The sequence below is a fragment of the Fusarium falciforme genome, chromosome 1, assembly GCF_026873545.1.
Source record: "Fusarium falciforme chromosome 1, complete sequence".
Classification (NCBI taxonomy): Eukaryota; Fungi; Ascomycota; class Sordariomycetes; order Hypocreales; family Nectriaceae; genus Fusarium; species Fusarium falciforme.
Window position 1 is genome coordinate 425,691 of NC_070544.1, and position 15,146 is coordinate 440,836.

General features: G+C 51.8%; 5 protein-coding genes and 1 pseudogene across 6 annotated transcripts, besides 1 other annotated feature; 3 read left to right on the top strand and 3 right to left on the bottom strand.

Annotated features, from left to right (window-relative positions):
- Positions 1–756: 756 nt before the first annotated feature.
- On the top strand, positions 757–1,577 carry NCS54_00004600 (annotated as a pseudogene). The gene is made up of 2 exons: positions 757–992; positions 1,052–1,577.
- Positions 757–1,577: a sequence feature.
- A 1,522-nt stretch (positions 1,578–3,099) lies between these two features.
- On the bottom strand, positions 3,100–3,531 carry NCS54_00004700 (Hypothetical protein; the record flags this gene model as incomplete). Its single annotated transcript, XM_053145711.1, has 2 exons — positions 3,100–3,193; positions 3,284–3,531. The coding sequence occupies 2 exons, from the start codon at positions 3,529–3,531 to the stop codon at positions 3,100–3,102; spliced, it is 342 nt and encodes a 113-aa protein (XP_053001686.1).
- A 660-nt stretch (positions 3,532–4,191) lies between these two features.
- Positions 4,192–5,727, top strand: NCS54_00004800 (Carboxylic ester hydrolase; the record flags this gene model as incomplete). The annotated part of the gene is made up of 1 exon (XM_053145712.1): positions 4,192–5,727. One exon carries the CDS (start codon positions 4,192–4,194, stop codon positions 5,725–5,727), a length of 1,536 nt encoding a protein of 511 aa, XP_053001687.1.
- Positions 5,728–6,081: 354 nt separating this feature from the next.
- NCS54_00004900 (Hypothetical protein) lies at positions 6,082–7,032 on the bottom strand (the record flags this gene model as incomplete). The annotated part of the gene is made up of 1 exon (XM_053145713.1): positions 6,082–7,032. One exon carries the CDS (start codon positions 7,030–7,032, stop codon positions 6,082–6,084), a length of 951 nt encoding a protein of 316 aa, XP_053001688.1.
- A 2,806-nt stretch (positions 7,033–9,838) lies between these two features.
- Positions 9,839–12,005, bottom strand: NCS54_00005000 (Hypothetical protein; the record flags this gene model as incomplete). Its single annotated transcript, XM_053145714.1, has 2 exons — positions 9,839–11,154; positions 11,216–12,005. 2 exons carry the CDS (start codon positions 12,003–12,005, stop codon positions 9,839–9,841), a joined length of 2,106 nt encoding a protein of 701 aa, XP_053001689.1.
- A 477-nt stretch (positions 12,006–12,482) lies between these two features.
- On the top strand, positions 12,483–14,917 carry NCS54_00005100 (Zn(2)-C6 fungal-type domain-containing protein; the record flags this gene model as incomplete). Its single annotated transcript, XM_053145715.1, has 4 exons — positions 12,483–12,630; positions 12,679–12,759; positions 12,813–13,399; positions 13,445–14,917. 4 exons carry the CDS (start codon positions 12,483–12,485, stop codon positions 14,915–14,917), a joined length of 2,289 nt encoding a protein of 762 aa, XP_053001690.1.
- Between the last annotated feature and the right edge of the window lie 229 nt (positions 14,918–15,146).

Below are 15,146 nucleotides of genomic sequence, written 5' to 3' on the forward strand. Positions count from 1 at the left end.
TTTCTATTTCTTAATATGGCTTACTTTCATACAGGCTGGGTCGAATAGTATTCTTTTACTATTGACGTGAATAGAACGTTATCAATCCATGTTCTATTCTCCTTTCTCAAGTGAAAACAATCCGAACATGTTTCCAAGTTAACGGTAGAAAGTAGCCGGTGAGAGTAATCTTAACCATGATGGGATACCCTCGCTAGCCTTTGACAATGGGCTGCTATTAGCAACCTCCCTAGTACTTTTCTATTTACTCTTTCCTCTTGATCTTATCCTCGACGCACTCAACAGTACTTTCTTCCAGGCGCTTCACATTCTCTTCTGCAGGGTTCTTGTCGAAAATCTCACTAATCTCCTCCAAGGAGCGATTCTGTAAGTTTGATGAGATTGCGGCACGCGAGAATCAGGTATCGGCGGGATGGACTGACTTTGGTCTCGGGGAACACAAAGAAGACAGTTGTCAAGACAATAGAGAGCCAGACGCAGTACACAATATTGTGCTTCCAGCCAAGGTTCTGCAATCCAATAGGGTTTACAAATTGGTTGAAAACCTCTCTCCAAACCAAGCCACAACGCTTAAATCCACCAATAACCGGGTCCCCAACCTCTTGGTCATGCTTCAGAAAAAAACACAAGGCGTCTTCAGGTGGCTCTTGTGCAAACCCACAGATGAGCAACCGAACTCTTGTCTCCCTCACTTTGCGACATCGCGCCTGGATTCGCATCCCTTTTCTCTCTCATCAAGCTGTACCTCCGCGACAGCTTTTTGTGACCCCAATGAGCACCTCGCCTCCTCCCACGCCGCCATCTCGAAGCCCCGACGATGATGAGTGTCGGTTCAAAATCATCACTTCACCTTGCGAGTGGGTGGGGGATTACCGCCCTGGCGGTTATCACCCCGTTCATCTCGGCGATACCTTACACGATGGCCAGTACAAGGTCATTCGCAAGCTTGGAGAGGGCTCCTACTCATCCGTCTGGCTGGCACACGATCTTATGTAAGGGCTCAACTTCCCTATCTCTAGTCATTCATTGCGGTTTTTCAACATGCCTCAAGAAACAAGCGCTACGTTGCCCTCAAAATCCAAGTCTCGCAGGTGTCGACATCTTCCAATGAGCTACCCGTCTTGCGCCACATCGCCCGGCAACTGCCAGAGCAAGGAGAGACGCATGTCACGAAGCTCCTGGACGAATTCCAACACAACGGGCCCAATGGCGCTCATGCATGTCTTGTGTTTGAGCCCATGGGTCCTAGTGCCAATACCATAGTCGAGGAGCTTCCCCAGTTCAAGCCTCGCAAGTTTGGCATGAAGATTCGTTACCCGCCTCCTATGGCCAAGAGCATTCTCAAACAGTCCTTGCTGGCTCTCGAGTTCCTTCAAAAGCATGGTATTTCCCATGGAGACTTTCAGCCCGGCAACATACTCTTCGCTCTGCCTAATATCGATTCCACGCCCGAGGAAGTGGTTCGACAAGAGGAAGATGTGCAAGCGAGATCGATCTCGCCTCTAGTGGAAAGACTGGATGGTAATTATTTCGGTTTTTTGACGAGGGGCTTCGAGTTCCTCAGGGCCCATATCTGAGATCTACTCATGGACTTACAAAATTCTCAAAGAGGGGAACTAATACTAGAGCCTCATATACGTTAAACAGCTTACTCAATGCTGAGTGTTATAAGGCTTGAAATACGAAGAAACTTAAGGTAATACAATGAAACTATCAGTACAACGCGGCTGTTAACAGCCATAGAATTAGACTAAATTGCTACGGCCTATAAAACTCCCGCTTACGATCGACCAAGCTTAAGCTCATCTAATGAGAACTTCATACAACGATCGTAGCTCCCTGTGATACTATTCACAACTGATTTACCGCCTCACCCCTTGATCCAAGTTCTTGAGTCTCAATTTTAGCGGGTAATTAAGACGTGGTGTTGCCTTTGGCAGCGCTGAAGAGTTGGGCGGTCACTGTATAGGCTGGTGCATACTTGGTGTACCACTCCAACATCTTGTCCGCACCAGGAGGGTTGCGCCAGTCTCGGAAAAGGTCAGCTGCAATGCTAAAGAGCCCTGCAAGATGAACGCCTGCTACCTGCATGCGAGAATTGGATACATCATAACCCTAACTTTGTGTCTTCTTGTAGCTGCTGGCTACAAAGCCATCTTCCTCTCTGTTGATACCCCCTGCCTGGGCCGCCACCTGAACGAGTATCGCAACAGCTTTACCCTCCCTGATAGACTCGAATGGCCTGACCTGCTGTCTAATGGTAGGGACGAGCTGGACGGCCGGGAGGATAACCCCGGAGCACCCAGCAAGCACGACTACGATCCCTCCATCGACTGGAACTCTACTACCCCTTGGCTGCGAAAGCACACAAAGATGGAGATCTGGATAAAAGGCGTCGCATCGGCTTATGATGTGGTCTTGGCTATCAGGCATGGCCTAGATGGCATTGTTATTTCTAACCATGGCGGCCGGCAGCTGGACGGCGTTCCCGCCACGCTTGACGTGTTGCGTGAATGCGCCATTGCGGCCAACGGCAAGATTCTAATCATTGTGGATGGCGGCATCTGCCGTGGCACCGATATCTTCAAGGTTCTTGCTCTAGGGGCCTCTCATGTCTTTGTTGCCAGAATTCCCATCTGGGGCCTCGCTGTAAGATCATGCCGAAACCTTATGCCCCCCAGTCGCTGTTGCTGATGCCCATGCTCTAGTACAATGGCCAGGAAGGCATTGAGCTGGCCGCCAAGATCCTCATGCAAGAGTTCAAAATTGCCATGGCGCTTGCCGGGTGAGTCGCCCAAACAACCAAAGTCTCCTCAACCCCAAAGCCGCAGCTGATAGCAATGCCCTAGATGCCGCACAATCAAGGATATCACTGGCGTACATGTGGCATATCTCAATTAGAACGGCGTATTGGCCAAACCGTAGAATGTTTACAGAGCAGGTTATGAGCTTTATATCTATCTCATTGTTCTATTATGTGAAGCGCCGTTGATAAGAGAACTGTTTGTACGCAATTGACCGTCAGAATTCACCCGTAGAGCCAGCGCTGCGGACCAGTGTCAGCTCACCCGCCGTCTGAGAGCCTTTCCCTGGTTCATCTCATGTAAAGGGCGTCAAGTCCTTGGGGTTGTCGTCGATGTTGCCGAAGAAGAGCTCATCGCCCTTGGTGCCCGAGGGGAGCGTCCCAGATGGCCTAGAACTTCTTTAAGAACGGCCCATTGACGTGCCACTTGAGGTCGAGGTACTTTGGTGAGCGAGGATGTCTCCCGCCTTGAAATGGTACTTCTTGCCTGACTTTGTCGCTGGGACCTCGGCTGACCCTTCCAGCAGAACCATGGTCTCGTCACCTGATGGAGCCGAATACACGATATCGCAAGTGCCGTCATCATTGCAGCCTGCGATGCCAGGGCCCGTCCGCCACAGACCCGGCGCCAGCGTACCGCCAGTGGCCCCTCCAGTAGGGATGGTCACGACCTCGCCCTTTGACTGAGGAGCATGAAAAGGATCTTCCCAGTCAAAGGGAGTCCACATAACTTACCTGTTTATCTCTTAGTGTTTGGCAAGCTTCCCACCACACTTTCTAAAACAAATAAGACCTCGAGATCAAAGCATACTGGCTGTAAATAACCGCAGGTACATTATCCTCGGCACATAATCAGCGAAGGTGGCCCATGGCTTGACCGTTGCTGTGTTTCCAAGAGATTGTTTTGTACCAGCCCACATCAGAACACGCAGATGGCTTTAAGGCCATGAGGTCAAATCAGCATGCCATTTCCAGGCAGCAACATTGGGACACTTTCGGGGTTGGCCTCTGTCGCCACCCTCGTACTGTAAATGGGGTTGCCATCATGCCACCAGCGAACGCCACATCGACCCTCAACTCCTACGTCGTCATACGAGACAACGCCATATTTCGCAGCTTGGCAACATGTGATAAAGGACACCTCTGCCACAGAGAGCTTAACTGTAAGTCAGTAGGTAGTCTCTTCTGCACTGAGCCACTGCTGTACTTGCGGCACTCATCAGGCTTCTATATGATCCGTTGCCCTCCTCACCATTCCAGGCGATGCTGTCTCGTCTTCTTTTTATAATCGCAATATTGTGCCTAATAATAATAAACCTTTGATCTTTCGTTATCTAATATCGCACCTAAGCTAAACCCGCCTCCACCGGGCTATCAACATCTCGGCCATGGCCAATCACCCTTCCACCAAAGATCATCTCGATAGCCAGACGTCTAACCCAGTTGTCAAAACATATTCAGGCTACATCAAGGGTAAGACTACCAACGGCATCCACATCTTCAAAGGCGTGCCATTCGCAGCGCCGCCTTTTGCGTCTAATCACCTTCGTCCTCCACAGCCACCACAGCCATGGCAAGGCGTACGTGATGCGCTAGCCTTCGGGCCAAAATCACCTCAGACTGCCTATCCTCCCGGTATCGCTGAAGCTCTAGCAGAGTTGGTCGATTCAGGCGAGGACTGTCTGACGCTCAACGTCTGGACGCCTAATCTGGAGGCGGCTAGGCTACCAGTCATGGTTTGGATCCCAGGTGGCATGTTCGAGTTCCATGCTACAGGCGGTGCAGCGCCTTATGATGGTAGTAGGTTCGCTCGAGATGGTGTTGTGTGCGTCACTATCAGTTACCGAGTTGGCGTCGAAGGTTTCCTCTACCTGCCTAGCGATGGGGTCTCCAACCTCGGTCTGCTCGACCAGATTGCCGCTCTCGACTGGGTACAGAAGAACATAGCCAGTTTTGGCGGTGACCCAGACAAAGTCACCATCTTTGGGCAGTCAGCAGGCGGAATGAGCGTCGCTACTCTGTTGGCAGTCCCGCGGGCAAAAGGCCTTTTCCGCCGTGCCATAATCCAAAGCGGGAACAGTCCAAAGGTCAACTCAGCCGCCGTAGCAGAGCGCATCGGGCGTCGATTTGCGGAGATCCTGGGAATCGAGGCCACAAGGGAGGCTGTCGCTGCAACACCGTCTGATAATATTCTGGAGGCGCAGGCGAAGCTGCGAGAGGAACTTCAGTTACAGCCCAATCCTGCCTTTTGGGGCGAGGTTGCCCTCAGCTATCTTCCGTGGGCGCCTGTGGTGGATGGGGATATTCTTCCGAAGCACCCGCTAGATGCTGTGACTGCGGGAGTTGCGGCTGGCGTTGATCTCATGGTTGGGTCTAATACCGATGAGACTCGGATTTTCTTTGTGTCTGACGGTTCTATCGACCGCATTACTGAAGAAGTATTGCCGATGATGACTGGCATGTATGGTGTGTCACCTGAAGGTCTCAACACATATCGTTCATGGTATCCAGGAGCCAGTGCTGGCGAGTTGTTTTCAGCGGTCCAGACAGACTGGTACTGGAGGATTCCAGCCGTTCGTTTCGCTGATGCTCATTCAAAAGTCTCTCGGACCTCTACTTACATGTACGAGTTCGCATGGCCCTCGCCACAGATGGAAGGTCGGCTCGGCGCTGCGCATGCTGTTGAGATGGCTTTTGTCTTCGACACGCTCGGGCTGGGAACCGAGGTTCTTCTTGGACCGAGTCCGCCTCAAGCACTCGCCAATGAGATGCATAGAGCTTGGGTAGCGTTTGCGTCGACGGGAGACCCCAACTGGCCAAAATATGACGCTACGCGGAGGGCCACGATGCATTTCGACTCCGAGTCGCGAGTGATTGGTGACCCTCTCAAGAGGGAACTTGAGCTTTGGGAGGGTGTGATTTAGCCACTATATGTATATAGAACCGAAACATCTCTTTAGATGTTCTATATGCACTAAGCGGCGTCCTTTAATACGGAGGAAGATCTCGCTTATTATAGATTGCTAGAGCACCCTGCTAGTGAGCGCTATGGTATATGAGAGAGTACCTGTGTCTCAAGGGATAACGGGTCTTGACGACTAGCTAGGGTAGCTATATCTTGCTTCGGCGTTTCTCCCTATCTCTTGATACCCGTCTAAGAATCTTTCCGCCAACAATCCATCATGTCCCAAGCCTCTATCCACCATCATCGTCATCTCTAGGCGCCACCCTTCCCCTGATTCCAACACCCAGCACGAGATCTCGGATACATTTAGCTATCAGGCGGAAAATCGAATAGCCCTGACTCTGTTGTTGTTGAAAGAACCATTGTCATCTTCCTCCTCATCTTCCTCCTCCTCTTCATCATCATCGTTGGCTGAAGTACCGTTGCTAACTGCAGCGTTATTCTGAGCAGCACCATTGTTGGCTGAGGCGTCATTATTAGCGGCAGCATTGTTGTTGGCTGCACCGTTGTTGGCTGCACCGTTGTTGACGGCAGCATTATCATTTGTGGCGGCACTATCGTTACCGGCGTTGTTGTTGGCAGCACCGTTGTTGGCATCAGCACCATTGTTGGCGGCATCATCAGTGGCGTTGTTCGCACCTCCAACGCTACCACCCGCCATCTGAACAGGAACAACACCACCAAAAGGACCAGCGCGAGCAGGGTTCTGGCAGCGGACAAGGCAAACATTGTTCTGGCCGGCAACGGTGCCAGTGCACTCCTGATCAGCGGGGATAGACGCGACGAGGGGGAAATCCGAGGCCTCGCCATCACGGTTGCGGCCACGCTCGTTGCCTTCAACGTTCTGCGTGACGGTGATGTCGGTCCAGCTCTGGCCAGTGCCATCATCGTTGATCATACAAGTATAAGGCCCAGCGCCGTCGCTGTTGACCTGGTGCAGCGTCATGGTGAGCTCGCCGCCCTGCGTGACCTGCGGCAGATCATCATTCGTCTCAGCTAGGATGGCTGAGGTACCAGTTTCGACATCGTTGTCACCCCCGCCAAGAGTCTCGCCGACGGTCTCGGCCGAGTCACCGCGGAAGCGGGTGGCATCCTGCTGGAAGGGTCGGCGGCGCGTGCCGTCACGGGGCGTAGTGTTGTCGACGCCCAGGGCCATACCCGAGCCGCCGGAGTCACCAACTGCGTTGGTGATGACGCTGTGGCCGGTGGTGAGCTGAGCCAGGGCGAGGAGAGTCCAGGTGATGGTGGTCTTGACGGAAGGCATGTTGATTTTGATTGTTGGTAGTGCAGATGTTTGTAAAGTAAGATTAAAGGATTGGTAAATGAAGACCTGTCCGGCAGGGAAGAAGAGTAGCTTGGTAAGAGACTAGAAAGAGAGCTAAGGCTGATGATGATGAGCTGGATAATTCACCGAGAAACAGCCCATGATTTATAGTCCATCGACATCGCAACCACAACCTCTTTAGGCACGAGCTCACCGCACCAAGACACCTGAAGCCATCGCCAAGCTCCCCAGCCTCAGAATCCAACCCCATGAGGCAGCGTCCCTCCACCGTCGAAGCGCCCTCCCCTCATGTGTGAGGGTGCATTTGTGCTTCGCCACAATGGATGAGGTTATCGACATTGGCTACGGAAGCTGTGAGGGCTGAAGTCAAACGAAACGCTACTCTGCGCGGCCAATCGCGACTGAATGCTGACGCGACGCTGACCGTTTCGAACTGGGTTTGAGTAACAGGTTGTTTTCGGAACTTTGACGATCCTGGGTGGACGGACCGCCAATGGGTCTTGGCACGGCCCGAACTAACCGACAGAACGTTCTCTACAGTTGTCTGTAAAAAGTTTTGTTGCTTTTGTTCCCCAGGCCTGAATGGTGTGCTGCTGCGCGGTCAGGAGCTAGCCAGGTGCCCAATGATACTACTTGGCTGGGTTTCAAGCTACGTCTGGATTTGCGGCCTGCGTCTGTGAGAGTTGTTCCCCTCACGGGGGTTTATCACCACCTTTTAGGTCTCTTGTTCTTTTCTATCATTCGTTCATTGGTCTAGTCAATTGGTGCCGGGTGTCCAATCGCCATCTTGTGATGTGATAGCTACCCACAGCATCCTTCTCAAATTTCTAAGAAGCCAGTCGGAAAACGCTGCTACTTGTGGCCGATGCTACTATGCAATCGGGCACTACTCAATCTCGGGATCAAAAATGCCCGATAGATCTTTGCAATAACCTTAATCTCTACGAATTAAGCAACTACTAGACTCTACTTGGCTTTCTTGCTGTCAAAATGCAGTCCATGTCGTCCTGCTTCGCAAACCAAAAGTTGGATACGCTCCATGGCTCCTCGGGGTGAACAATCTCAAAGTCAAAATGCCTCAAAATCTCGGGGAGCAGCTTTGACATCTCCATCAACGAGATATTCTTTCCCAGACAGACACGTGACCCGGTGCCGAATTGGACTATCCAAGAAACTATTGCTGCCCTTGCAAGTTCCTACCACATTTGAGGGCACCCCCCTAAGGGATCACTACACTGGCATAGGATCGGTGGACAGGATTCTGACGGTTCTCGTGTCTGTCTTCGGTGTTCCTCTCGCAGGACACAACAAGGCCAGACTGGTCCAATGGGTGTCTTTCACCCCCCTACTGTTGTCAACCACCCTCGACTGGGCCATGGAAGCTTATCGGCCCGGTGCCAAAGGACTCCTAACCTCCCTGTAAGTCACGAATCAAGTATTCAGGAGGCCTGAGAACTGGCTCCTTGTGCCACCGGGCCTGTATAAATGACGATGAACAACCAACTAACCTCACTATCATCCAGGCCAACTCTATTTGGGACCGTGTATCAGCTACTAGGCATTGGTCGGATCTCGCCACTGTATCATTTAATCTCTGTACTCGAGCACGCTTTCAGGGGGTTCTTGGGCACAGTTATTGGTCATCCAGTTACCAAGGAAGTTGTTGACGCTGTGATTCCTAGCCTAGGCTTTGGCTACATCCGCCCTACTGCCCTCATGTTGTGGCCATTCGAGAACAAGGATACCTGGCAGAAGTTTGTCGCCTTATGGCAGCTGTTCCCCATTTATGTTGGTGTCCTTGTTGCAGGGCTTTCGACTGTCTTCCGTAGGCAGAAAACCACGGCGGCAGTGAGCGGGCTCAAGATGAAACAGAGCCAAGCCAGTGAGAGACCGAGCAAGCAAGGCAAGGCCACACAGTCGACTCTCAAACTGGTTTACGCGGGTGGAGCGGCAGCAACCGCGCTTATCCATCTCTGGGCGGTGTATCGCATTCTTTCCAGCTCCGGGCTGAGTTTCTCTGCAGTATTTGGGAATCCCAGCTCCCTGCTCTCTGGGAGTCATGCTTCCGCTCCGAAGGGCGATGTTCTTCTTTTCTTCCAGAGAGACATGCTCTTGAACGCCGCTTCCGTCCTCGCTCATAATTTCTTTCGCATTCTTCATCTGCGGAGCTTGGGGTATGTCACGACTAAGCAGGCGGTGGCGGCTTCTCTTGTTACAGTGGTTGCGCAACCGGTTGTTGGACCTGCTGCTACCCATATCGGCTTCCTGCGCTGGAGGGAGGACGTCTTTATGAAGGTTCAGAGACGGATCAGAGCTTGCAACTAGAGCAATGCGTGTATGTGTATGTAGTGAGACGAAGTTCGAGTCGCCCAGAACCAAGAAGGGTTCTTTGTACATAGGTAATATATGAATATTTATCTCAACTACCCCCATCTCCACGCATCAACTCAGCATCAACCAACAATCGCATCATAAGTGACCGCGTTAGTCTTGATAGAACTGCCCAGGCGGCGGATGTCGGTTCCATTAGCAAGCCCCTCGAGGACGAAGCTGTCGTTGTGAGTTCGTCGACAGCCAAGCCCAAGGCTCGTACACTCCGGGTGACATGGCACTCCACGTATCAAACTTTTGTTTCAAAATCCAGGCAATGCCCCAAATACATGATCACTATGAAGTTACGTATAGGTAAACTTGTGTATAAAGGCTCTCGGCGGACTAGATTCAGCCTAGTTGGCAAGCCCCAGCCCAACTACCGACAATTCGGCATGCTAACATGAAGTCTAAACTATGAAATCTGGATAGTATTCCCGCTCCCAGTGCCTATATTGAGTTGTACAGTAGGCCGCTTCTCCCACATCTTCTTCATCTCGCCGCGATCCACGTTATGACTTGATACCCCAAACACACCAGTTGCAAATATTATTGATTCTGTCGCTGTTTCCGAGTCATTCAGCGTAGCAGACCTGACGTTGTATCTAACGGAAGGAATGAAAGTCCTCTGTGTGATCAAGTTGGTGTTCGGGTCGGCTTCGATCAACAACGATTCACCTTTTTGCTTAGTTTCAACCGTAGATCCAATGGCTGCTACATCGGGTGTGATGTGCACAGCGCCGCTAGATCCAGCATGGGACATCATCAGAATGCTCGATGGGTCGGAAAAGCAGCCATTCGTCACGTCGCCAGGGGCATCTTTGGGTACATGGTAGCCGGTGGCGGACAGGGCAGATATTGCGAAAGAGGCATCAACCAGTTGGATTCCCTCTGAACAAGGAACAGTCCTCAAGCAATTGAGGCCCGTTACTTTGTGCAACCGAATATGCCACCCCGGGAAGTACGGCGTCAACGGGACGAGAATGGTCTCAATCTCCACGCCGAGCTGTTTGAAAGGCCTCCAGACACTGGATATTGCAGGGACCTTGTGTAAGTCTCCATGGGAGCGAACGAAAGCAGTTTGAAGTCTGACATCAAAGGGCTGCCACCGAACTTTCCACATCTCTCCATCATCCAAGCTGATGGAAAGTGTACTGTCTGGCGCCAGTTGGTGTAGTTCTGGACCTGAGGGTACACTGAATCCGAATGCGGAGGAGTAGGCGAACTTGCCATACTTGGCTTCTCTGGCCTTGAATTTTCTGGTCGTCATTTGTCCTGATGATAGGAGGTAGTGGTGTTCATGAGAATTGCAGAGAATGTGATGAGCAGGCCAGATAGCCTGAATAGGGTTTGGATGCCCAACTTGAAGCTGTTTGCTCAGACTCAACTTCGCCATGGGATGGGGCTCCTCTTCGCAAGTCCAGAAAGGGTGACCTTCAGGCAAGCCAAGAACGATGAAACTCTTCAAACACCAATACACGGACTGTCTTGAGTTGTAGTCCTCGCACAAATACATATTGGGATAAGCATACCCAATGGTCATAGTACCATCAGAATTGAAAATCTCTGGCTTCTTTGACCACCATCGTAGGTGCCGCATAAGCATGCCCTTGATGGAACCTAGGCTTCCCACGGGACTAGGGAGCTGGACGTCGACGAGAGCGAGAGCTGCCCAGAAAGCTCCGAATGCGAATCGGTAGGTCAAACTCCGGCCAAATGGTATAGCGGCGCCTTGTCTCAGGTCAGATATTCAGATCAAGCTTAGGAAGATAGCAGTAGGAGGGTTGAATACCATTGACGTCAAAGTACCTCCAATATTGGGAAGCAAACTCAGCTGCTTGTTGTCGATATCTCTGGACCCTATCTTCATCCCTTTGAGCAAACCGAATGTAGAGCAATTGCGCAAACTGGATGGCGAAACTTCCGGAATAGTAATCTGCTTGTTTTCTCTCGTCCCCCCAGACGCCATCAGAGGACCAGCCTTGGCCGAGGTAGAATTCATCAAGCAATGCAAAGTCCTCATCCACCATATGCGTCACCTCGTGTCTTGGTACTCCAAGGACCTCTACCAGCGCTAGATTGACGAGAACTCGAAACCACCGCCAGTTGTTACGCGGCATGGAATAATTGTTGATCTGCTGCAACCATTTTATGAGGTTCAGTTTCGACTCTCGGCCCAAAAGACGCATCATGGCCCCTGGAACGGTCAACAGCGCAAACGCAATCGACTCCATCTCAACCATGCGTTGGTCAGAAGGCCCGATATCACCCCAATACTCAGAGCTGGAAGGGTCCACGCCAGCTTGAACACCCTGAATCCAGCTGTGAGCCTCACCAATGCTAGGGCCTCCATCGTCGAATTCGTTGTCTACAAGGCCTTGAATAGCCCACAGGGGGCGGGCGAACCCCTCGAGTTGGGCGGCAACATCGTCGAAAGCCGGAGCTGTAGAAGGAAACAACTTGACACGGGCTCTAGCTGGAGATCTGTATGGCCCAAGCGGTTGTATGAGGGCGGTGGCTGCTCGGACAAGGTCGGAGCGCTCCCGGAATGGGTTATCGGTGAAGCCAACAAGCCCGGACATGGCAGTGCAATGCGGGGAAGCCGAGGAGGATACTTAGAAGAGTAGCAAAGAATGAGTTTATCGCTCTAAGGTGGCAAAGGAATCATCAAAAATAATCATGAAGCACGGGTGAAGTCATTCGGGGTTCGGACTATGTCTGTCCGAGTTACTGAGGTGGTGTTCAATGAGACTCTAGGCGATGTCGCACAGTTGGGGGATTACTTGGATTGAATCATAAGGCGATCGGTTGAAGAGTTTTGATTATTTCTTTCATTTATCCAAGGCCTGTGGCAAAATCAACATCGCTATCTGTTTTTTGGATCGCAGTATTGAGAGCGAAGAGGGTTGCGGGGGTTCGGCACCTCGGGGCAATTCAAGCGGACGGCGGATAAATGGACCCGGTGCCCCCTCAAGTCCTTTATCGTTCCTCCGAAACAACATGACAAACGTTCACTGACCTTGAACCACGTGGATATCCGCTTATCTTACGAAAGACCAATGGATAATGACGGGTCAAACGCCTCCACTCGCACCGACGAGCACACCGGAGGAGGCCCCGATACGAGCCTCGCCTGCAACTGCTGCCGGAAACGCAAGCTTCGATGCTCGAGGGAGACTCCAACATGCGAGAACTGTCGCAAAACAGGTGGGTCATCTGCCTCTTGCTAGGTCTCACGGTGTCTGACGCGCCCAGGATATGAATGTGTTTACGAGTCGAAGCGTGCCAAGCCTGGGATGAAGACCGGGGCAATCGAGAACCTACACAGAAGGCTTGGTAAATATTGCGTGATGTCGGGATCACTAACTTAAGCTAACAGATAGAACTAGATGTATTGGAACGGTCTGTCTCGAGGCAACAAGAAACTCTCAATAGCCTGCAATCTGAAGCGGATTCTGGCGGTGACACAAGTTCTCATCAGGGACAGACCGCAACTGGCCACAGCATTCTGCTGTCCCTCGCTCAGGAGATATGCAAGCTTAGCGAGCAATCACCAAAGTGCCCGTCGGTGCCGGAAGGTAGCGATGTCTCTCGCAAACGGCGTCGAATCAGCAGTCATGTTGGACATCAACATGTTGATAGACCCAATGCCCCATCTCTGCCCGATGATAGCGTCCTGGAACAGGTCATCAGTGCCTACTTCACCCACATACATCCGTGGATCCCGATGATTCATGAGGCTCGATTTCGCAGACGAATCCAAGATGATACAGGGAAAGACACTTTGCATCTGGTCCTGCAGGCAATGGTACTCGTCGCATCACGATATGTCTCGAGCAAGGTCGTCGCGGATATGGCAATGACATTCGCCGGGGACCAAGAAGACTTCAGGGACTGGATTGTGGCCAAAGCTACAAAGAGCATGTCAGTTGAGAACCTGCAAGCACTTATTATTATCTGCTTCAACGATGCAAGTGTACATTCCTTAGCTGCTCCACTCGACATGCTGACCTCGCCCCAGATCGGCAATGGTGAAGCATCCCAAGCATGGTCACTCGTCGGCGCCTTGACCCGAATCGTCGAGTACCTTCAATTGACAATCGAGGACGATGAAGTTGATCGATCCTCCTTTTCGCAGCCCTATATCTCCTTGCCTTCCCCACAGGGTTGGACCGAGGCTGAAGAGCGAAGGAGGGTGTTTTGGTGCGTCTTCAACTTGGACCGCTTCTGCTCTGTGACAACGGGTTGGAACACTAGTCTCACCTCTGACGATGTCAATCGTCGTCTGCCATGCGATGGAATAACCTGGAGAAAGGAAGATCCCGTTTCTACCCCTTACTTTGGCATCTGGGATAAATCTGCCGGACGCATCGGAAACCCCATCGCGTTCCTCCCTGCGCATCCAATACCACCGCAGGCTGGTGCAGACGACGAGGGCCGCACCCCATCTGAGGCAGGAACATCACCAGGAGCAGCATCTGCCGTCGACATGTCAACCGTGGGCGCCTTTGCCTACTGCATCGAGGCCACAGAGTCTTTGAGCAGAGTTACGAGCTATTTCCTCCAGCAGACAGTCAACACCAAAGACCAGAAGGACCTGAGCAGCTGGCTGACACGGTTCAAGGAGCTCGATGTCCGCTTGGTGCACTGGAAGATGCTGCTCCCGAGGAAGTGGAAGGTCAACATTACGCAGCAATCGTCGAGGATGGATCCGAATCTGACCCTGGCCCATGTCACACACAACGCATCCATGATTCTCCTTCACCAGCCTATCGCCTTTCCTCCGCTGAACTGGCCTTTCCGGACCAGGTTGCCGAGTCTCTGCAGCGTCGATACGTGCCAGGCGGCTGCGGTCGAGATTGCGACTATCACGGATCATTACCTCAACAACTTGACCGAGATGGGCCCTCTCAATAATCAATTCGCCTTTTGCGTGTATATTGCTGCCAGAGTCCTCCTTCTATACTGGCGTTATAGCTCGATCGATTGCCTGTCGCCCGAGTTCTGGCTGTTGATCCAGAGCCTGGAGGCCATGTCAAAACGATGGGCGGGACTTGTTGGTCCTCGAGAGAATTTGGCTTCCAAGTATTCCGCAACCCTTCTTCAGCTACATGCTCAGTGCACCCAGGATGAATCATTTGCGATCAGCATTCCAGCATATACGACCGAAGTAAAGCATTCAAGGGCACCTCTACAGACCTCATCTCGAGGCCCGGATAGGCGCCAATGGTTACGGAATGAGGCTCCAAATGTTTCAAGTCCACAGTTACGGACTACTTATGACGCTACGGAGCTGGGATCTCAGTACACGCCGGTCAACATTTCCTCCAATGCGATTTCTCTAGGCCATTCCACTGAGCCGTATAGCGGCGGCTCGGGCAGCGGCGGGGAGCTAGGGATGATATCACAGATGCTGTTTGATGCGCAATTTGCCGACATGGACAGAGTGATTAGCTTCGACGACGGCATGTTTGAAGGGGGCGGTGACATGTGACGGGAGAGCAACCCTCTTCAATAGGGTATCCAGATCTATTTAGCCAATGTGGTAATTTGACGGGGGAGTTTTCATACTATCTACGCTCCTTTGCATCTCGACAGCCTAGACTCTTTTTTCTTGTTGATGACAGTGATGCCTCTAAGAGAACTCATTGTTATGATTATCATCAATAGCGGTTCCAAAAGAGGCCATCATTGTAATCTTTACACGCACTCATCGGCAGACC